Genomic DNA, 23,991 nt, shown 5'->3' with positions numbered 1-23,991 from the left:
TTTCTGAAGTTGTTCCCTACATGCATAAGATAATGATAAGATTATGCCAAAGTTTGAAAACCTTAAAGCAGGTGAAATATTACATTTTGGAAAATGTATTGAGACAAACTTCATGATCAGTTCTATTCACACAGATGCAATTAATCTATTGTATATGTATATTCAGCATCCTTAAGAACAAGCAAAGGCCACTGTGTTTTGGGTGGTGAGACATCGGACACCGATGGACTCAGTGGCATGGAGGTTGAGGGGACAAGAATGGAGGCCACCACCTCATCATCTTCATTGGAGGCCTCCACAAGCAGCCAGTCTCTAATGGTAGTGGATCCTACAGGAACTGCACAAGCTGCATCCTTGTCTGCCACCCAGGGGTATATCGCTACCCTCAATCTTGCTCCCCCCAGTTGGCCAAACCCACCCCCCCCCTAAAAGGGCTGGTGTCTCCTTCACCACAGGCACCTTACCACCTGCCCATGTCACCCCATCTGCGCTTAGTGAGTGGACTTTTGACCCCTTACAAAGCATCTCTGTAAACCAGACTGCAATTGTGTGGAGCATCCAGGGCCTTAGTTATCAAATCCAGCAAATGGTTGCATTTCTGAATGTATTCACAGTTCAAAGTCTGGCATGCAGAGATCACTTGCATAAATAGCCTCCCAAGCAGTCCAACCTTGTGCCCCAACTCAGGTCCCTTCCTCAACCCAAATCCCAAGCCCCACCCCAATCCCAGGTACACCCACTTCTTTATAGTCACCCACTCTACCAGACACAAACAGCACAATCACAAACACACAGACACACATAAACACAAACAAACACACAGACAACATACAGACACTATTGGCCCTGCTTAATTCAATTCAATTCTTTATAAAGATATGGAACTCAAAAAGAGGTCCACTTAAAAAATTACAAGAGGATCACAAGATAAGATAACATTGTATATTGTGCAAATAAAGACCTTTACCATAAAATATTGTTTTTATAAATGAGAAACGACAAGTCACTCACATTTTGTACAAATAATGTCACAACCATAAACTTGACAGAAGATGTAGCTTAAAAGAGAAAACAAAAAAGCTTATATAGTTGTAACAGAAACATCCTTCGACCTAGCAGCAATAATAAAGTTCAAACTCCAGCAAATAGTTTAAAGATACTAAAAAAAAAAAATTAAATAAGAAGAGGACAAATATCATAATGAAATTGGGTTCTAAAATACCGTTATCATTTTTTTACCGCACCAAATAAATAGAATTAGTTATGTACTCTTTTTCATGCAATACAAGAAAAAAGAGAATTACAAAAAATCGAATGGCTCAAGACCACAAATGGAAAACTTCATTCAATCTAGCAGCAACAGTTCCATAAATGATTTAGGAACACTTTAAGAACAATAAGGGGAAATTAAGAACAATAATATAATGAATTTGGATGTAATTACAATTCCTTTACCGCAACAGATAAATATTAAGATTTTTACGCAGACTAATTCTTTCTTTGGGAAAAGGAAAAACTCACAAGCTGAAACTGCAGATGTGATATTGTTCTGCTTAAACAGAGGACGTAACAGATGGAGGCAATGAGGTAATAGGACCGGGCATACAAACAGAAAATTGTCAATGTTCTGAGTGCCCATATTACAAAGATTGCAATGGCTTCCTGTGCTAGCGGGGGAGACCATATTGCTGGTAAGTCATTTAGAGGTAGGAGGTTCATACGGAATAAAAGCAAAAAGCAAAGGATTCCATGATCTAAATTCCAGGATAAATATTTCTGGGTAGCTCTCGGATTACAGGAGTTAAATACTGTCTTCAATCTATCCTTCTCTCGGCAATTCTTAAGATACCTTAAATAGCTAAAAGTGCAGCTAGTGAATTTTTTATAAATGTTTTGAGTTCCATGGGTGAAAGTGAGAGCAGTAGCTTCTCCTGTGTGCAAAAGAAATTTATTGCTGAAGTGAAGTCACATGGAAACGAGTATTTGTCAGTCTTTGCACCAAAGATCTCTCGACTTAGGAATCCCCTTATTGTAATCGAGTCACTATTCTTTGGCAGATATCCCAACCGGATTACTCTAGCTAAACCTTGGACAAATAAACGTATAAAAACAATTCCAAGCGAATAGCTGAAGACGTGATCAGGGTATTAAAGTTTACGGAAAATCTGGCCCTCTTTTTTATCAATGAAGCTGCTTTTTTCAATTTGAATGGATTCAATAGCATACGGGAGTGTTGGTGTCACCTTTGCTTTAAAGACAGACTACATGTGCAAAAAATGCCTACGGCCCATTTCATTATAGAATCTACGTAAGCCATTAGCGTGTGATGTGGCTTTACTAGAGCAATGATCAATATGGGGTTTTTATCTGTTGCAAACTTTTCTATTCTTTCTATTTCTTTGAATCAAAATTTTACTTTTCGAGGTATTTATCTTCAAGAATTGAGGAACTATGGGACATTTTATCAAGCACGGCGTTATAATTTTAAAGCTGCTTCTTGATAATATGCCCCTATATATTTTTGTAAAGCCTTCAGCTTCTCACTCAACCCAATGGGAGTCAGGTGCATAATTGTAATATCGTCCGCATACATTAGACATGGAAAAGGGCGGCCACCTATCTCCGGTGCATTTGCCTCTTGGGAAGAAAAATAGTCCGGAAGATCAGCCACATAAAGGGATAAGAGGGTCGGTGCTAAAAGACAGCCTTGCTTCAGGCCATTTTTTAATGAATTGTGGCTGGAAGGCCTTAATCTCCTCCCAGAAGATCCTGATACCACATATTAGAGTACAGAGCTATTATGACGGATAAAAGGGGGAAGGGAGTCTAATTTTTTGAAGTTTTTTCCAAAGTAATGGTGATCTATCTTATCGAAGGCTGTTGTAAAATCTAAGAATGCCATAAATATGTGTGTTACGAAACTGAGTGTACTTCTCTTCAGTTACTTTCAACATACACATATAATCTATGGCACAATGGTCTTTCCTAAATCCAGCTTGTTCAAGGGGGATACTTTTTTTTCAGTCACTCAATCATTAAGGTGATCTAGTACCCACACACAAAAACTTTCCCAGCTGATTCTAATAGGGCTATTCGCCGGTAGTTGTCCGGGTGGTGACTAAGCCCCTTTATAAAAAGAGGAATTTAAATACTACTAAACCAGGAGGGAGGAATATTTTCTAGATGGAAGCAATGTCTAAAGAGAAGGGTAAGGAGTGTGGTCCATAGCAGGGGCTCTTTCTTGATCAAAGACATTGGCACTTGATCCGGGCCCCTGGCTCCTGAGGACCTCATTCTTTTAATGGCACCTATAAACTCACACCTTGATGGAGCGAAACTAGATGCCAACGGACTAGATGGAATACTTGAGGAAGTAGGGCTACCCAAAGAATTAGGGTTAGCCAAGTACAAATGTGTTAAATGGGGATATGGATAGATTTTGCCCTTGAGCCGCAGCAATCAGATATTATTTCCCAATATATTTTAGCATTGTTCTTTGAGACTGCCTCCTTTAGGCAGACCCAGTTGGAGTCTTCTTTTTCGTAGCTGAGGGAGCATTTTTCCAAAATCTTTTCCTTTTTAGAAGGAAGATTAATTGGTGGTGATCCAGAGAGAAGTTCAAGAATTGGGCACTCACTAACCTATTTATTTCCCTAAAGAGATTAGAGACTTATCCAATGGCTTATGCGAGGAGGTTCAAAGGTGACCTTATAAGATGCAACCAGAGTGGTCATATTGCAATTGAAGGAGACCACCGGATCTAACTTAGAAGACTTTTGGTTTCCTGATATAGATAGTGGCTGGTCATCTATTAACGTTAATAAGGTCTCTTACTTTAGAGGCTGCCATTTGTTTTATTGAATTGCACAGGCATATCTTTGAAGTCCAAGGAGCTTACTTCAGTTTAAATTACCTCCAGCTGATAGGAGATCAACATGTGGCCGCTAAGGGAATTGTCCAAAACTTCCATATGGGACAGCCTATTAAATGTGTCTGAGGATACAATTAAATAATCAATAATAGAACCCCCAGTAGGCGATTTGTGGGTGGCTTTTGTGGGGATATATCACCTCCAAGTCTCCCATTAACAATTAGTAAGTCTGTCTTTCTTAGGGCTTCTAGGACAGTCAACCCTCTTTTGTCTTACTGACTATTTTTGGGAAACAATGCAGGCAGAATTTTTAAAGCTTCCTCTTTTGGGGAATTGACAAACAATCTTCTACAAGGATTTGAGACGTTAGCGTTAAGGTCGCCTACCAATATTAGATGTAGACAGTTTTCTCCTTCCATGGTAGAGGAGATGAAAATAAAATGCTCTTCTATTAAAAAGAAATGAGAAGAACCGGGGGGGGGGGGTATATAAGCATTTATAATTAGCAGAGGCACAGTACTATCTGATTTCTCTCTAACATCAATTTTGACCACCTGGATTAAATTAAAATCATGAGTAATGTCTTTATAGACCCATTTAGTGTTGGTTCTGAGCAGTATGGGAATGCCTCCTTTAGCATGACCTCTATGCGCCGGGAGCGTAGGATGGCCTAACACAACATAATCCTCTGTAGACCAGAATCACTATTGACCCTACACCCACAGTCAACACAACCACTACCACACCCACAACCACCACAACTACCACCAGACTCAGAACCACCACATCCACCAGCACACCCAGAATCACTACCACAACCACCAGCACACCTACAGCCACCAAAACCACCACCACACCCACAACCACCACCATACCCGTAAACACCACAACAACCAGCTCTACAGCGCGCTCAACCAAACCAACACACTCACATAATGGCACACCTACACATATAAAAACACCAACCAAACACAAAAGCACATATTCACCAGAACACCACCCAAACCACACACATCCAAACATACACCATACACACATGTAAGTGCAAAACATGCAGACACATGCACAACAACAACAACATACCAGTCAACTCAACCACACACTTATCCTAACCAACACACTCACACAAAAGAACACCTACACCCAAAATAACAGCCAGCAAAATAAAATGCAGACACTCACCTGAACACTAAACACCTGCCAGAAAACACACATCCAAACCTACACAACATACACCAGTCCTACATGCAACTGCAAATCACATAGATAGACGCATATTTCCCACTTCAGCTCCCTCAGTCCTTCAAAACGAAATGCTCTGCAACCCCTCATACCCATACTTTGCCTCCCAAATTCACCTCTTTCCTGTCCCTAAGCCCGATCAAACCCAAACCCACCCCCAAGAAGGATCCTTGAGGCGCCTGCTCTGTGGCCAATGGATGCCCCTTCCCGAGGAGGTTACCCTTTGGCAGTATATCTATGAGGCAGGTTTTGGGCAACAATGCAACAGCCTGTAGTGAAGGGAAAGTCTTTTTTACTCTTTTATGTTTTACATAAAATAAAATGTATATTAGATATGTTTCTCATTTGCTAATAAAAAAAATGATTTGACAATGTTTGTGCTTTCATTATTTTTCATTTACAATTCATTGATTCCTGGAAATTTTAATGATGAAAATGTTGAATTCCACATTTGTACTTACAAGTATAACAGGTGATATAATAGTTTTTTTAAATGTCTAATTTGTTGGGTTCATACACATGCAAATAATGAATGTGATGAAGGTTAAAAGTGAAATTTGGGTGCATGCCTTTGTCATGATAATGGACACTTACCCCTCCAAAATGTGTTTTAAGTGTTAATACAGGTGTGTTTGTTTGTGCTTAATGAGTGATATAAATAAATACATATGCTTTACACCTTAAGAAAATAGACAATTAAAATGTAATAAACTAGACAAGGGGAAATGTTACATTAATACATATATTAAATGATTTAGGCTTTTAACTAACATTGATTTGACAGTTACTAAAATTAATTGTTTCACATTCTTTGGTGCAATTTCTACATTGTGCTAAATGTAATTATCCCAATAATGTGTAATGCATATTTTTATAATTTGATATATTATGAAAAATATTTAAACACACCTGTATCAACACTTTTAGATTTTTTGATTGATGTTAATTTTTGTGTACGTGTCCATTATCATGAAGCCAACTTCCACCAAATATGAAAATAAAATACAATATACACGTGTTTCTTTAAATTTATTAAACAACAACATTACATACATTTGGATTACACATTAGAAAAATATAACTTGTAAGATAGATTTAAAAATGTACAAGTCCAGAGTTAATGGAAACATACAATTCAAAAGGAAACAAGTAAAAATGCAGCTTACCTTCAATTCCAGCAATAACTGTGTTGATTAGATTTGTGATCAAGTAGCAGCAACAAAGGGAGGACACAGACAATTGGGTTCATGATGGAAAGGGAAGTGGAAAAAAGAAAGAACCGATAACTCAGGTGTGGAGGTCTCCCTGCCACAGTTATATCAGTGGGAAGGCATATCATGATCGCCCTGGCTGTAATACTGGTTGCACTCGCTCTGGCAGCTGCTTTTGCCGATGATGCCGTCGACGCAAGAGGAAGAACCTGGTGGAGATAGCGACATTCGGACGTACTGTTGCCCATCGACCCACCAGCATCTAAAAGTAACAGGGGGACCACCTCGCAGGTGGACAGGGAAGTCGATGGTAAAACAACAGCGGGACCAGATCAGGTCCTAAATCTACACTTGTGGATTTACATCTACGAATGGGCCCTTAAGTGTCACTGTTTTCCAAAATACTTCAATTGTAGGTGTGAGCCCACAGGAGTACATTGCTGACTTTTTTTGACAAATAAGCTGATCCAATAGAATCTTATGGGTTGAAGCCAGGGTTGCTGTAACCATTTCTAGTGAAAATGTGGTTTGTGAAGAGCAATTTTGTCTGGTAGAATTGCTCGTCAAAAATGCCAATAGATGTTTACTTGGATGAGATATGTTACTTATAGGAGATTCAACCTGAGTTAATAACTGAATACTGTGTGTCACTCATTGTCTGCTCTCTTTGATATTTCTGCTCCTAGGTGGTGCTGATAAGATCCGTTTGGTGAATTCCGGAGATGCATGCAGTGGCAGAGTAGAAGTGAAACATAACAATCAATGGGGAGCTATCTGTGTTGCTGACTGGGATGTAAAGAATGCCCAGGTAGTCTGCAGACAGCTGGGCTGTGGGTCAGCACAAAGAACAAACATCTACGATTTCAACTTTGGAAATGGAAAACTTCCAGTTTTGCTGAGTGATATCAAATGTACAGGAGAAGAAATGTCACTCTATGATTGTCAACACCCATCCTGGGGAAATAATCGCTGCTCAGACAGAAGGGATCCAGGTGTCATATGTACAGGTAAGAGATCCATGTGGATTCCCTGGGGGAGGAGACGTGGTCTAAGAGCCAGAGCTTCCAAGTTCCAAGGGGATTTCCATGAGTGATGGATGGGCATTTCCATGCAACCACCCATGGGTTTTGATGCAAATATCTATCTTTTAAAATGTGTAGATAGTGATTTCTGACAAATCTTTATGCCTTCGTGTGGCAGATTCAAGACGGAGAAATGGTTTCCTTTCTTCATATTTTTCAAACTTTGTATGTATTCTGCATTGTACAACACACATACAAAGTATAAAAGTATCAAAGGATAGTTTTTTAACATGAAGGGTCTCCATCTGATACAAAACCTAGGATTTAGAGAATGCACACACCTTTACACTCTGGGGCAAGGGAGTTTGCATTGGCACTTTAGAGCCAAAAGTGAACGAGCACTGGGGGAGAGAAAAAATTCACCATAGCTTAATAAATATGGCAGATTTGTCGCTCTCCCTTTGATGCACAGCAACTTAGCTTGCTGTGCAGCCTTGCATCAATCGTTAGTAAATCTGGGCCTTAATCTCACTCAGGCATATGCATCAACCATTTTTGCAAGCGCAAACTGTGCGATTCTCAAAAATAAGCCGTTTGCACCAGCAGAAACGGTATTTGCGACGCATCAAGGTTCAAGGCACTCGCAATTTAAGAATTTGCAATTATTTGTGATTTCTCAAATTGCGATTACATTTAAGTAATTGCAATTTGCAATTTCTTAAATGCAATGCAAGAACCACTTTGGAATAGCGATTTCGCTAATAGGAGGCGCAAATTACCATGAAGTTTAACTTGATGGTAATTTGCAAAAACTTTGAAAAATGCACTTTAGTTCATTTTTCAAAGTTTCATGTTGCGCACACACATGCCCTTGGGGCATGTGTGTGCACAACATGGGTGCACATCACTATTTCAGGGGTGCAACAGGGTGTCGTTGTGAAACCCTTGCTCCCTTGAAATTGCATGCTCAATTTGTGAGTACCTACGCATGCAATCTCCCATTCATTAAGGCCCATAGGAATGAATCGGGAGCCGTTCCTTAATTGCCACTCACAATTTGCGAGTCACAATTAAGGAATTTTTAGGAATCGCTATTTTCTCAGTGATTCCTACATGCATAGGCATTTGCACTTCCTTATTAGCGAATCCTTATTTTTCGCTAATAAGGAATCGCAAATGGTATGTTTGACGCATGTGCCTGCTTGTACATAAAAAAAGTGTAATGTAATCTTGTACTCATGTAAAGTACTATATTGCCCTTGAGCCAAGTTTGTACGATAGGCAACACCTGCTAAATCCTTAAGATACTTGTGTTATATTGTAATAATATACTTAGGAAGCAGAACTGGCAAGCAGCCAATATCCTGTGAGTTCTAAAGGATATTTGGTGATATTTAATTTTTTTAAGGCACAGACTTAACTATTAGATAAACAAATGCTTGAAGTTTTGTAGAGCCCAATAGCTAACCCCCGATAGGAACACTCCGGTGCTGAGACAGCAGACCTCAGACAAGGCCAAGAAAGTTCATTAGAAATTAAGAGCCAAGTTTTTCAACTTTTTGAAGAAAATACTTTCAGATGCGGAATGAAGCAAGCCATGAGGGAGGGTATTCTATTGTCTGACTCACAGGCAGCCAAAGGAGAGACCATCCAACCTAGAACAATAGATATAAGGAATCTTTCAAAGATATGAGATGTAGGAAGGTGGCGTATTATGTGGCGATGCTGGCTAGGCCTCACTATGTAATACTCTCAAAGTACCCCAAAGAAGGCCCTTGGATTCACAATAATAAATCCTTAGCTCAGTCCTGGTAGTTTGGCAAAGAACAGTCAGGTTTGAATAGAGGAACATGCAGTGGTTAGTTTGAGCTGGTGGCTTCCGGTGTTCAGCACCAGCACTTATTAGTCAACACCGCACTTATGACAGTCTGCCACATGGCGACACTGCTCATCTAATTTAGAGATGAGCAGAACAATTGCTGTTTATTAATACAATATACATTAAAACATACTAATACCTGCCTCCCTGCCTGGAGTAATCTGATTTGTTGCCCTTGTAGGTGAGAGAGATGATAAGTAGTTGTTTTGGTACCGTCATTTGCAGCGATGGGTGGTGAAAACTGCAGTGGCCTCCTTGTCAGGAACTAATTAAGCTTTGGGAACATGTGTTAAGCATTTCAGAGTACCAACATGGATGATCAGCAATTGACAGAACTCGAAGGAAAACAAATACCAATTTATAAAAATAAAGCAGATTTTTATATTAATATAGACACTAAAATGAATCAGATAAGTATAACTGGAGATATTGATTTTAGAAGAAATCATGAATCAGTGCAATACACTTCAGTAAAACTTTACCTGTGCGATTGATGGGATAAAGCACTAACAATGGGTCACTTGCAGGTCGAGTTTTTTGGAACCCACGGAGGTTAAGGTGATGCTGTCCTCTGGATCAAGCCACATAGTGAAGTGAATTTTACCTGGTCCGAGAGGCCTGAGTACAGATTTGTCCTGGCTGTCCTTGGTGCTGGAACAGGAGCTGCAGGAGAGCTGGGTTTAACACTTAGACGGTGCTGGGGAGGAAATGGATGCAGAAGGTTGACAACAGAGCAACTACTGTAGTCGTTTGAAGGTGCTGCAAAGTTCCCTCATGTTGCAGCATCGAGTAAAAATGGAGGTAATTGTACTGGTCACCAACCAGCCATGGTAGTGGTAAGGTCAGCAAGATAATTCTTTGATGTCAGGAGGTCCGGGGGAAAACAGTAGCTGCCTGAAACTTGCTGGACGTAGGGTCTATGGGCCCCATGTATCAACCAATTTTCCGTTGTGCTGTGGCGGCCTGAGGCACCATACCTGGTCCCACTCGCCAGAGTCCTGAGGTGCTTGTTGCTGGTGCCATGCCTTCAGCGAGAGTGTGCACCTCTGCTGGGCCTGCCCCGGTGAGCCCCAGACCTCTCACCGCCCTAGCACTTGCCGTCCTGCTGAGAGGGGTTGTGGAGCGGGGCGCTGTGTCTGGGTCCAGGGTGCTCCTGTCCTGTCACTGTAGTTCAAGCCACAAGGCCTAATCCTCCCATACCCAGCCTACACCCCTCTCTGGACGGCAACCAGCCGGAAGCGTGCCTGCTGAGAGGCCTACAACCTTCATCCTCCCCCTCTCCCCGCCAGCATCATTGGGGTGCAGCATTGTGCAGTATCAGAACGGTTTGAACCACCCCCTTGGTCACCCTCTAACTGATAGTGAGCTCTCTGCCACAGTGGTCAAGCGGGCTGATTCTTGCTCCCACAACTGGGCCCTTGGCTGGGATTGACGTTTTCCCTACCCTAGCTCCTGTAACCCCGCAAATTATCTGGCTGTAGATCATGGGGAGAGACAATGTCCCCAAGTCCGCAACTGCTCCCACACAAACCAAAATGGACCGCTTCACCACCCAGGAGCCTGATCCACCGGGACCAACAGATGGCGTTCCATCTACCCCAGGCACGGACCTGGCGACTATCCTGCAGACCATCAGCTCTTCGCGGGCTTTGGTAGAGGGGAAGATAGGAGAGGTCAAGGTGGACGTGTCTCTCCTCCGGAAGGATCTCTGTAACACCATGGCTCGAATAACTGAAGCCGAATCCCAAAATTCAATGGCGGAGGATGACATTCGCCACCTTAAAGACCAAGTGGCTAGCCTGAGCTCGTACACCAGAGAACTCCACTGGCGGGCCAAAGATGCCGAAAACCGCGTGTGCCACAACAACCTCAGACTGGTGGGGTTCCTGAAAGGGGTTGAGAAGATGCTTGGTTTTCCTCCTGGATGCCAAGAGACTCTCTTTCTGCCTGGCACTTTGATCTCTTGCCCCGAAACCGCCAACCGGGACCACTGCTCACTCTTTCATCCTGAAGATCCTCAACTTCAAAGACCGAGATGCCATCCTATGCAAAGCAAGCTCCCACCATACCATTATGATATTCCCGGACTGTACCGAGGAAGTGCAGGACCAATGTCTATCCTGCATCGAGGTAAAGAAGAAGTTGAGATCCCTAGGCCTCCAATACCAATTGCAATTCCCGGTACGCCTACGGGTCATTTTCCAAAACACTACACACTTCTTTGACTCCCCCCAAGTTGCCTGGACTTGGCTAACAGAGAAGCGGCCCCTCTGGCAACAACGCATTCTGCCTCCCGGTCCGCCGTGCTCCCGGCCTGCACGGCCCCGGATGCTGGGGCGCCAGATTCGACGGTGCACGTACTCCAGCAGGAGACGCCGATCCCAAATGGTGTCCCAGAGATCCTCCAGCCTAGCGGCTCACAAACCTCGAAGGTCCTCCAGCTCCTCGGCCTCCCCTCCCCATGTCAGAACCCAAGCTTCTGGTGGCCCACTGGTGGACTCTCCACCTTCGGCTCGGCGAGACCTTCTGGGAACAGACACTGACCTTTCTCATAGCCCGACCATCTGAAGTGCTGGTGACCGAAGCGGTTGGCATTCTGGGGACATGCCTTGACTTCTGGATGATCTGGGTTTCTGGCAGACTGTTTGCTCTGGGTCTTCGTCTTCCTGCTGAGACACTGTATATCCACTCATATGGAGGGGTCCTTACTCCTCCACCCTTCTCAACCCGAGTATTTTAGTTTGGTTTTCTGGTTCTAGGGGGGTTGACAGATGCTTCTGTTTTTGAAGTATAGGGTGGGGGAAAGGGAGGAGGAGGGGGTTGGGAATGATTGCTCCCGAGGTTTTATTCTGTTTTGTGTTGTTTTGTTGAACCAACACCCACACGAAACTCCATCATCGCACCCCATCTCCGCGATGTCATCAACTGTTCCTTCAACTCCGCTACCTTCCCGGAAAGCTGGAAACATGCCGAACTCAGCGCCCTTCTGAAGAAACCCACAGCAGACCCCTCTGAACTTAAGAACTACCGCCCCATCTCACTCCTCCCATTCCCTGCCAAAGTCATTGAGAAAGCCGTCAATAGTCAGCTCGCCGCCTTCCTTGAATCCAACAATTCCCTCGACCCTTCACAGTCCGGCTTCAGAGCCAAACACAGCACCGAAACCACCCTCATCGCAGCTACAGACGACATCCGAACGCTACTGGACAACGGAGAAACAGTTGCCCTCATCCTACTCGACCTCTCCGCCGCCTTCGACACAGTATGTCATAGCACACTCATACAACGCCTCAACAACGTCGGAATACAAGGAAAAGCTTTGAATTGGATCATCTCGTTCCTCGCGGGAAGAACCCAGAGAGTCCGCCTCCCCCCATTCAAATCAGAAGCCATCTGTGGTGTACCACAAGGATCTTCACTCAGCCCCACCCTCTTCAACGTATACATGAGTCCCCTCGCATCCATCGCGCCAACACAACCTCAACATCATCTCCTACGCAGATGACACCCAGCTGATCCTCTCCCTCACCAAAGACCCAAACACCGCCAAAACCAATCTTCACGAAGGAATAAAAGAAGTAGCCGAATGGATGAAGAACAGCCGTTTAAAACTTAACTTGGACAAAACGGAAGTCCTCATCTTAGGGTCATCCCCCTCTGCCTGGGACGACTCATGGTGGCCACCGGCCCTGGGTACAGCACCCATACCTTGTGGAAATATGGATTTTTCTGGTCAGTTATGTCCCCTATCTTGGACCCCAACGGTTCTATGTGCATGTTACAAGTACATGTATGTTCCCTCCAGTTCCAGTTATGAAGACGCAAATACATGTGCATCCACCGTCAACATGTCCTCTGTCAGATCCGCCATGAATAGGCCGGATATTCCATTCCTAAATATGAAAGGCCACCGGCTTTATATGGCTCAGTTACTCCATTTTGCAGTCCAGGCAAGTAGGCCCTGATTCTGTCATCAAACTCTTCTTGCCTTCTGCCTCTGAAAGCTCCAGTCTGAGCCTGCATCTGTGACCATGAACTTTGTCTCATTCTCTGCGCGGCTCACGAAGCCTGACATCAGCCTATTCTCTGCCAAGAACTGTATTTCACCTTCGAATTATCTGCTTCCCCCTCAGCCGATGCATTCCTGCCTAGTAGTTTAAGTAAACATTCTTCCAGTTACCAAGCAAAAGGCCCGGCTTCTCTGTCCTCATGCAAGTAATTCATAGCCCTGTTACCATGGAATATTTCTACCCCCTCGCATTTAGTGTAGACACTTAGACGCTTGTACACGCACGCACAGTCAGTATAGAATAGATTCTGTCCGAGAGTCCTTCTTTCGTGGATAACATAGTTCTTTAAACATAGGATGTTAGATATGATTTGGGATTAGGTTGACTTGACCCCCCAGACTTCTTGTCTCCACATGTAGAGCTAAATGTCAAGTCCCCTTCACCCCCTAGTTACACGTCAATTACACGTCATATTGCTGCGCGCGCATCTATGCCAAGTATTATCTTATAGATCCACCTATATGTGACATCATAACCAATTATGTTCCTTTTTACTCCTTATTACACCCATTTTTTGGTTACGCAGATAAATCGTCATTTTCCTTATCAATTGTTACGCCTACTGCATTCGCTTCATTGTAATGTATGTACTATAAAAGTCATTTCTTGTCAATAAAGTATGTACTTCACTTCCTGAACCTCCGTGGTGATGGAACTTGGAGCAACCGATTATAATCGTTCATTGGAATAAAGCCCATTCCGAACCTCTAATACCACGGATTCTGCCTCTCATTTTACTGAGCTATTTTATTATGTTTCTGTATCAAATTAAGTCCAGGTAAAGGAATTTTATTTACCACATGAATGGCGCCCGAATAGGGACACTTTCTCATCTCACGCGCCGGCGGTGAGTTGCAGGCCCGGTCTCCTGCCACAGCTGGACGGACAATAACGCGTACCAGCAGGATTTCCTGTAGCTCCCTCCGGTCAAGCGGGGGCGACTGAGGCTGCGATCAACACCCAGACGAGGCGGTGAGAAGTGCGAAGTATCCCGACCAGAGCCTAGCTGAGAGAGCAAGATCCGAGGTATACAGAGGCCCACCAGTTCGAAGTCGAGTCCAGTTTCCGACGAGTCGAGTCGAGTCCAGTCCGGTCCAAGTCCGGTTTCCGAGGCCTTCCGTTTCCGAAGCTACCCGGTGAGTACCATTACTGGGGAGGCATTTCTGACGTGCACATAGGTTGTGCCGGTCAAGACGGGTTTGGGTACACAAATCCGGTCTGCACTGTTTTAGCAGTGTATATGTACTGTTTAGCAGTATATCAAGTATTCCGAAGTATCTAGTTATTGTCAAGAATTAAGCTTGGTGATTAGTTATGCAGACGATCATCATTGTTGTTTCAGTTAAAGGTTTAATGTTTAATGTTTAATGTGTTTAAAAACGTCCTGCATATTGTGGTATGAATGACTGTTCTTTATCGTGTTTATTGTATTTAAGTCTGTTCAAAATCAAGTATCAGGTCAGTTGGTCAAAATCAAGTATAAGGTCAGTTCTCAATATGCCGTTCTTTTCGAAACTAAGACAGATCACTACAAGAAAAGGGGTACTCGAAGAAGCAGTTCCTATTCCTCCTAGGGACACTCCAGGGTACTTCATGTATCATAAACATGGCTTAGACGCTATATTATTTCTTGATTTATGGGTAGACTACACCAAGGGATTACCAGAAAGTCAGAGGTGGCCCGCAGCGGGAACCTGGGATGCGGAGTGCATCATGAAAGTCGAGGAAGAGTTATGGAAAAGGAAAGTCAGACAGTCACAGAAAGACGCCGTTGAATTATGGCGTAAAGAATCTCATAGACGTACAGAAAAAGCACGTAGACAGGAAGAGAGGAGTAAAGAGAATTCCAATAAAGTTCGAGAAAATCTATTAATTGAGGAAGGGATCCGAGTGAAATCAGAACAAGTAGACAGACAAAGAAATGCCCTTATGAATGGTATGTACCCCCTTCTGGCCGAAGGATTACCTAAAGCTACTCCAGAAATACCGAAAGACTTGCCGCCCCCATTATTTCCAATAAAGGTACATCCTAAGGGGCATCCTAGAACCGCAGAAGATGTTTTTCTTTCCTCATATTTAGATGACGCAGCTCCCGAGTATGCTAATTCCGCCCCACATAGACCGCATACCAGGGAGATCCAACGCCAAGATCCAGTACCCGTATCCCTACAGCAAAAATCGAGTCACAAGTTCCGGCAAGCACACCTGTTTCTGCATCCGCTCCTACAGCTACTTCTATAGCTATGTCCACACCTGTAGTTGCTGTGTCACGTTCGACGAATCCTTTCACACCCGACACCCCAGATGGGGCCACGGGAGGTGCTACCAATATTTTTTCTACGCCACCCAGAATGAATAAACTTACTTTTCAAGAGTCAGCACATTCACGTACACCCAAACTCATAAGTGCCCGTACGCTGAAGGAACTTCTTATAGATTGCAGATATGACCCAGTGCCCGGTAAAGAGGACGAAATGACCCTGGCATCATTGCGTATCAGACGAGCCGCAGTGTATTTAGGGAAGTTACCAGGAATGACTGCGCATCTAGATAAAATCTATCATTTTGTCCAAACAGGGCGAGATCCAGAATGTATTTACAGAGCTATGGAATACCAGAAAGTAGAGATACAGGGGGAACTGTTACGTTTCCTCATAAATTGTGTGATCAGAAATCAAGACCGACTGGGGGTAAACCCGGAAGCAATGCAAATTCTTACCAGATGGAGCCAGAATATATCAGAGCGGAGACATGATAAGCAAAATTGTATAATAGCCATGTGCCGAAAGATCCGTAAAGAAATAGAACGCCTACACGAAGAAAGATTAGAGGTAGACGAGTTCGAACAAAGCGAGGAAGAAGGGTCAGGACTGCCCACAGGACAGTCAGACACCATAGCCTATGTAGGAAGAGGAAGATCTTGTAATAGTAATAGATGTCTTATTGACCCGATACGTCCGATATGTCCAGATAATAACAGGAATTTCCAAATACCTATAATTAATATAAGGTCTAACGAGCATTCGTTCCAAACCGCCGACAAACTACTCCGAGAACGAAGGGGTTATCATTTTCTCGATTCTATGGATGAACAAGATTTAGCCAGGGCAGCTGTCCATTGGGTGGACAGTCCCGGAAAATATAGTGATGATACAGTAGTACGCACATTTTTGAATCTCACCCCAGATGAACAGAGGTTAGTTGGGATTTATATGATTCAACAACTCATTATACTATATCGGAGTCAGCGTTCGGACCCTGGTCCCTTACCTAACATATTGACTGAATTGCTTATGAATAAATGGAGAGGTGCAGGTACTAAATTAATTAAAGAAATTCTAGAATCAAGAAAGCAGTATATTCTTTTTGTATGCGCAGAGCATGTCTCATTGCCCATCAAGGAAAGAACCACGTATCACATGGATAGACAGAATCCCTTACGAGAAGTGCACCCAATAAAGGGCGAGGACAACGAGTTTAAGCGCGTATTTGTATATACGCCCATATCAAAAATAGAATTGTTACAAATGAAGAAAGTGGTACCCAGTCATGACAAAGATCCAGCGGGTTTTCACCGAGAAATTAAAGACATGTTACTCATGGGAGAGTATACCTATCCCGACATTATGACAATATTAAAGGTATTGATGCCTGCTGGTATTTATGAGAAACTCAAGGAAAAAGAGTGGGAGGTAGGAGACCAAAAGATAGAATGGTCAGTGTTAGAAGCGGAAGAAAAGGCCCGAACTGCAGGAGCAGGACTTGGGGATAAAACTAAAGCACTACCAGGTTTATTAGTACAGGTACTGCCACGTTTATTAACTACGAAAAAGGAAGATTGGGGTACAATTTCAGCCTGTAAGCAGAAGCAAGATGAAGACACTAGTGATTACTATGCCCGATTTGAAAAATGTTTTGGTATAAATAGTGGCATAAAAGCAAGTAGCGAATCATACCCACATCTGTTCGTAACAAAATTAGTAGAAAATGCTCTGCCCCAAGTAAAGAATAGAGTATTAAAATTCGAGAGTACCTGGCAAGGTAACACTCCATCACAAATGTTACAAATGTTACAGTATCATCACAATAGAATTAGAGAGGAACAAGAACATGAACACAGACGCATGAAAGACACGAAAATGAAAATGCTAGTTTCCCAGACAGTTCCAGCTGAAGGACATAAAAAGGGTATGACACATTCCGATTCAGCAGGACCTGTAAAAGGGACATGTAATTATTGTAAAAAGCCAGGTCATTACGTACACGATTGTCCAGTTTTAAAACATAATATCGCCATAGGTAAAACACAAGAGAGACCACGACCACTTAGACAAGATCAGAATGAACAAGGAGCTCTGCAGCATGCCCAGGCCATGCCAGCCGCACAACAGCCAATACAGTTTGTGCCAGCTGCACCACCGTTGCCTGTTGCTGCCACACAGACAGCAACACGACAAATGTATCAGACCGCACAGTATGAATATCCTGAGTATCAGCGTTACGCATGAACTAGCCTTGAGAGGGAAGTTGACTTACCCCTTATTGAAATACCTGTAGATCAAGAAGGACCTTATGTACATAGTGAATTATTAGGCCAAGATAGAAAATTTTTACTTGATACAGGGGCAAGTCGAACAACTATAAAACGTAGTGAAGTTCCAGGGGCACCCCTCTCAGGCTCACAGAATATTTCCCTTGGTTTTTCAGGAAAGCCTATTGTTAATGAAGTGTCACAGCCTCTTCCACTTACGATAGGACCTTTGACCCGAACTACAGATTTATTGCTTACTAAATCATGTCCCGAAAATCTATTAGGAATAAAAACATTGAAAGCTCTAGGAGCCATAATATGTTGTTCTCCGGAAGGAGTAAGGTTGTTTTTACGTGATTTTAAAGGTCACTATGTGTCTAGAGACATGGATCCCCGACTGCAGACTTTACCTACACATCTATGGGCACAAGGCCCTACTGATGTTGGTTGCATGAATATTACACCATATCGAGTCACATTAAAGGCAGGAGTGGTGCTACCACGAATGTGACAATACAAGTTACCACCAGATGCTGTAGTGGCTTTACTACAAATCATTGACGAGCTCATTGCCCAAGGAGTAGTTGTGGAAACCGACTCCAATGTATGTAATTCACCGATAATTCCGATTCTTAAACGAACAGATCCAAAGGCCCCGCCAGTCTATCGATTGGTTATTGATCTGCGCGAGTTAAACAAATGCATTGTGCCACAATTCCCTGTGGTCCCAGATATCTCGTCATTACTGACAGCTATTGATTCCGAAGCAACATTCTTTACTGTAATCGATCTCAAGAATGCCTTTTTCAGCGTCCCAATAGATCCGGAGAGCTAATATTTGTTCGGATTTAGTTTAAATGGACGTAGCTTTAAATTCTCACGCGCACCTCAAGGATTTACAGAAAGCCCCAGCATCTATAGCCAAGCACTGAAACGAGAACTAGACAGTATCCACATGCCAGTTAACACTGCTCTGCTTCAATATGTCGATGATCTGCTGATCACCGCGAGAAGCGAACCGGAATGTGAAAAAGCATCACTGACAGTTTTAAAATTTCTAGCCGAAAAGGGGCACAAGGTGTCCCCTTCTAAGCTGCAATTCTGTGTCCAGCGAGTTATTTATCTTGGACACTCGCTGTCCAAGGAGGGAAGGCAGCTTACACCCGACCGCATTCAGTTAATAGCTAACATGCCAATACCCAAGACACAAAAGGAGGTGCGGGCTTTCATAGGTCTCACTTCATATTGTAGGCAGTGGATCCCTCAGTATGCATTTCTAGCAAAACCACTCATTCAGTTGACAACACAGGAGGCAGCCACATCGACTGTTCTCCCTTGGACTCAGGAACATTCACAAGCTTTTGAAAGCCTAAAGAAAGCTTTATGTCAAGCACCTGTTTTAGCAACGCCATGTTACAGAAAACAGTTTACACTCTTTGTTACAGAACGCGAAGGTACTGCCTTGTCAGTACTCACACAGGAACAAGCAGGAGCACACAAACCATGTGCTTATTTTTCTAGTACATTAGATCCCGTAGCTCAAGCTTTGCCTGCATGCCTGAAATCAGTGGCAGCGACAGCTTTAGCAATCAGACAAAGCGATGCCATAGTATTAGGACATCCATTGACAGTTCAAGTACCACATGCAGTAGAGGTTCTTGTAAATAGAACGCAAACACAACACTTGACTATAGCGCGACTTACAGGGTACGAACTTACATTGTTTCAGCCACATATAGAAATCAGACGCTGTAACACATTGAATCCTGCCACACTTTTGCCAGTAACCGGAACAGACCCACTAGCTCATGACTGTATTGAAGTTATTACTATAACGACAAAACCCAGACAAGACTTAACCGATGTCCCATTGTCAGATCCAGACCTGACATTGTATGTAGATGGTTCATGTATGAGAACAAGTACAGGAGAGTTAGTGGCCGCTTACGCAGTCACAACAGATACTGAAGTCATTGAAACTAATCGTATAAATACTTTGTCAGCTCAAGCCGCAGAGCTCATCGCTCTGACACAAGCCTGTATTCAAGCCACAAATAAAAAAGTCAACATATATACTGATTCACGTTATGCATTCGGAGTTGTACATGACTTCGGCGTGCTGTGGCGAGAGAGAGGTTATTTAACTTCCCACGGTGCCCACATTCAGCACGGACCCCTCATTCATGCCTTATTAGATGCAATACATCTACCTACTGCAATATCAATTATGAAATGTAAGGCTCATACGAAGGTTACTGATATCATTTCCCAAGGCAATGATCTAGCCGACAGAACAGCTAAACAGACTGCTCAAACTCAAACCCCCGACATGACAAAGACAATAGTCCCGATGCCGACACATTGTATGACAGTTAAAGATCCTACTCTTGACGTAATTGACATACAGACACATGCTACACCAGACGAAATAAAGAAATGGACTGAATTAGGAGGGATCCAAACGGACCAAGGATGGATGATGAAGGAAAAGTCTGTGTGGTTCCTTCCTGATTCAATGGTCCAAGTTATAATTAACAGTATACATAGTCCAGCGCATCTAGGAGAAAAAGCTATGCTAGACAGCATTCAACACATTTGGTTCAATAAACATTTACGAGCAGCAGCCAAACAAAAGGTCCGTACCTGTATGATCTGTTGTCAGTTTAACCCAGGAAAAAGCGTTCCCGTAGAACAGGGTGGATTTCATCCTCCTAATCACCCTTTTGAAGTGCTCCAGATGGATTATATCCAGATGGAACGATGTCGATGATTCAAATATGTTCTCGTAGTTGTCTGCGCTCTGTCCCGTTGGACGGAGGCATACCCGGTTTCAGATTACACTGCCCCGACTACTGCCAAACAGTTGGTTCGAGAATTCTTCCCACGATACGGTTTACCACGTGTTGTCTACTCAGATAACGGCCAGCCGTTCTCATCCGAATTAATGAAACATGTTTCACTTCTGTTAGGATATCAGTGGAAATTCCACTGTGTCCGACACCCCGAAGCAGCAGGTCTCGTAGAAAGACATAATCAGATACTGAAAATCAGATTGTCCAAAATATGCAGAGAGAAAGGTGTCGACTGGATAGTAGCATTACCAGTTGCACTCTTTTACATGAGAATGGTAGCACACTCTCGAACAGGGCTATCCCCGTATGAGGTGATCTTTGGCAGACCACCAAATATGTGGGGGACGCCTATACCACGCAAAATAACTGATGTTGACTGTAATATGCTGACAGATTACTTGGCTTCCTTGATGTCTGCACTACAATCTTGTCGTTCACAGGTAGCTGCAGCCTTTCCCGACAACACTGAGGTGAAACCCCATGATGTAGTTCCGGGTGATCTCGTATTTGTGAGAAATTTCGACCGAAAGACTCAGCTGGAGCCCAGGTGGAAGACACCCAAGTTGGTTCTGCTGACCACAAGGACAGCCGTGAAGATCGAGGGCCGCAAGGGCTGGATTCATTCAAGTCATATCAAGAAATTTCATGGACTATCCTCGGATATAGACATTGTGCCCTGCACTCCCTCACAGACTGATTCAAAACTTCCTTTGGTTGAAAAGACTGAAACCGAACTCTATAAAGTAAAATTGAGGCCTAGAACGTCAGACAATTTGATTGTTTAAGTCCTCTCCCAGGTGAAGCGGTTGAATTTGTCTCTGACATGTATCCTCTAGACCTGAATCATGGACAGTCGCGAAAAATGATGAAACGACAGGCGTATTGTAAATCACTGCGTAGCCATTGCATAGTGACATTATTAATCTTGTTTTTCTTGAGTCTTTTAATAATTACTGCAAGTATATTGTTGCACATATATTACCCTATTTCTAGACATGTTTATAATGTTACTGCTGAACATTCTTTTAGTGACTTACCTCCGCATGAATTGTCTTATAGACTGGCGCTGCGCAATAACACTTTCATTAGTATGTTACATCATTCCCATCAGACTAGTAATGCCACCAATTGTTGGGTGTGTGGTCGGCTCCCTCCCTATCAGAATTATGAAGGAGTCCTGCCATTCTTTCCACACCCATTTACACATAATGGCTCCTGTGGAGCATGGTTTAGTTTAATCAATTCCATAGACTCAGACACAGCAGTTTACCAAGATCATTGGGTATGGGGAAACCTGAACCTAGTTTTACTCAAGGTCTGCTACCCTGACAAGGAGGGTCGCCCCAAAAGAACAGGAACTGATCTAGAAAATGAAGTATATGGATTAGGTAAATTCACACCTAATCTCATGATTCTAAATGTCGAATCCGAAGTTGAACTAGTCTTACCCACCATGTCAGTATTCCCAGCGAAGGGTGAATTGTGTGTAAGAAAGGTTGGTTCCATACATATGGGCCATAGTAAATGCACTACTATAGTAGAATTCAGTGATCAAGGCAAATCTTCATTTAGAGCTTCTCGCCACTCCTACTTTATATGTGGTCAGACCGCATATATGCGTCTACCTCTAGACTGGGATGGTACCTGCTACATTGCATTCCTTTTGCCACCTGTTTTCCTAGCTCCTCCTGATTATTACAGAAATATTCATTTAGTACACAACAGAGAGCGGAGAGATCTCCCAATTGTCGATTACACTGAAACAGCATGGGAAAAATACACAGATTTCAATAAAGGCATCTTTCCCTATATAGGTACTGTTACAAATAGTAAACTGATACGTAGATTAACTAGAACCCTTGAAGCAGTAGTGAATGAAACTATTTCCGCCCTAGGCAATTTAACAGAAGAGCAGTCTGCTATGCGGATTGTTGTGCTTCAAAATCGTCTTGTCCTTGACGTCATCCTGGCTGATAGGGGCGGAGCTTGTAGGGTCATCGGATCAAGCTGCTGCGTATTCATACCAGAAAATTCGCCATCAGTATATAAAGCCATAACTCGCCTTCATAAGATTGTAAACCAGATACACCAGAACCCAGGCACTTGGACGTGGTCCGGTTGGTTTTGGAGTGTGATATCAGCCTGGGGATGGAGAGTTCTATCCTTCCTAGGTATTGGCCTTCTCATACTATTCAGTTGCTGTCTATGTCTACAATGTGGACCAGCGATCTGTGGTCTGTGTGCCACATCGTGCATTCCACATCAAGATTTTCATTCAAGATCCCGGAAGAAGAAAGAAGAACAAATGATGCTATATGAACAGATCAATGGATTAATGAAGATTGATATCTCTTAACGGGCAAGTAGGGGACAAGGAGGGAATGTGGAAATATGGATTTTTCTGGTCAGTTATGTCCCCTATCTTGGACCCCAACGGTTCTATGTGCATGTTACAAGTACATGTATGTTCCCTCCAGTTCCAGTTATGAAGACGCAAATACATGTGCATCCGCCGTCAACATGTCCTCTGTCAGATCCGCCATGAATAGGCCGGATATTCCATTCCTAAATATGAAAGGCCACCGGCTTTATATGGCTCAGTTACTCCATTTTGCAGTCCAGGCAAGTAGGCCCTGATTCTGTCATCAAACTCTTCTTGCCTTCTGCCTCTGAAAGCTCCAGTCTGAGCCTGCATCTGTGACCATGAACTTTGTCTCATTCTCTGCGCGGCTCACGAAGCCTGACATCAGCCTATTCTCTGCCAAGAACTGTATTTCACCTTCGAATTATCTGCTTCCCCCTCAGCCGATGCATTCCTGCCTAGTAGTTTAAGTAAACATTCTTCCAGTTACCAAGCAAAAGGCCCGGCTTCTCTGTCCTCATGCAAGTAATTCATAGCCCTGTTACCATGGAATATTTCTACCCCCTCGCATTTAGTGTAGACACTTAGACGCTTGTACACGCACGCACAGTCAGTATAGAATAGATTCTGTCCGAGAGTCCTTCTTTCGTGGATAACATAGTTCTTTAAACATAGGATGTTAGATATGATTTGGGATTAGGTTGACTTGACCCCCCAGACTTCTTGTCTCCACATGTAGAGCTAAATGTCAAGTCCCCTTCACCCCCTAGTTACACGTCAATTACACGTCATATTGCTGCGCGCGCATCTATGCCAAGTATTATCTTATAGATCCACCTATATGTGACATCATAACCAATTATGTTCCTTTTTACTCCTTATTACACCCATTTTTTGGTTACGCAGATAAATCGTCATTTTCCTTATCAATTGTTACGCCTACTGCATTCG

The 23,991-nt window shown here is 43.2% G+C and overlaps 1 protein-coding gene across 2 annotated transcripts in view; it reads left to right on the top strand.

Annotated features, from left to right (window-relative positions):
* The window catches only part of LOC146859519 (CD5 antigen-like), a 1,224,668-nt gene that overhangs the window by 1,066,397 nt on the left and 134,280 nt on the right, over positions 1-23,991 (top strand). For both annotated transcript variants that reach the window (XM_085650229.1, XM_085650228.1), the window contains one exon: positions 7,011-7,331. In XM_085650229.1, the coding sequence (XP_085506355.1) occupies positions 7,011-7,331 (321 nt within the window). The remainder of the gene's footprint in view (positions 1-7,010; positions 7,332-23,991) is intronic.

Source organism: Triturus cristatus, chromosome 3_2 (genome assembly GCF_964204655.1).
Source record: "Triturus cristatus chromosome 3_2, aTriCri1.1, whole genome shotgun sequence".
Taxonomy (NCBI): Eukaryota; Metazoa; Chordata; class Amphibia; order Caudata; family Salamandridae; genus Triturus; species Triturus cristatus.
This window is presented reverse-complemented; position numbering and strand designations above follow the sequence as displayed.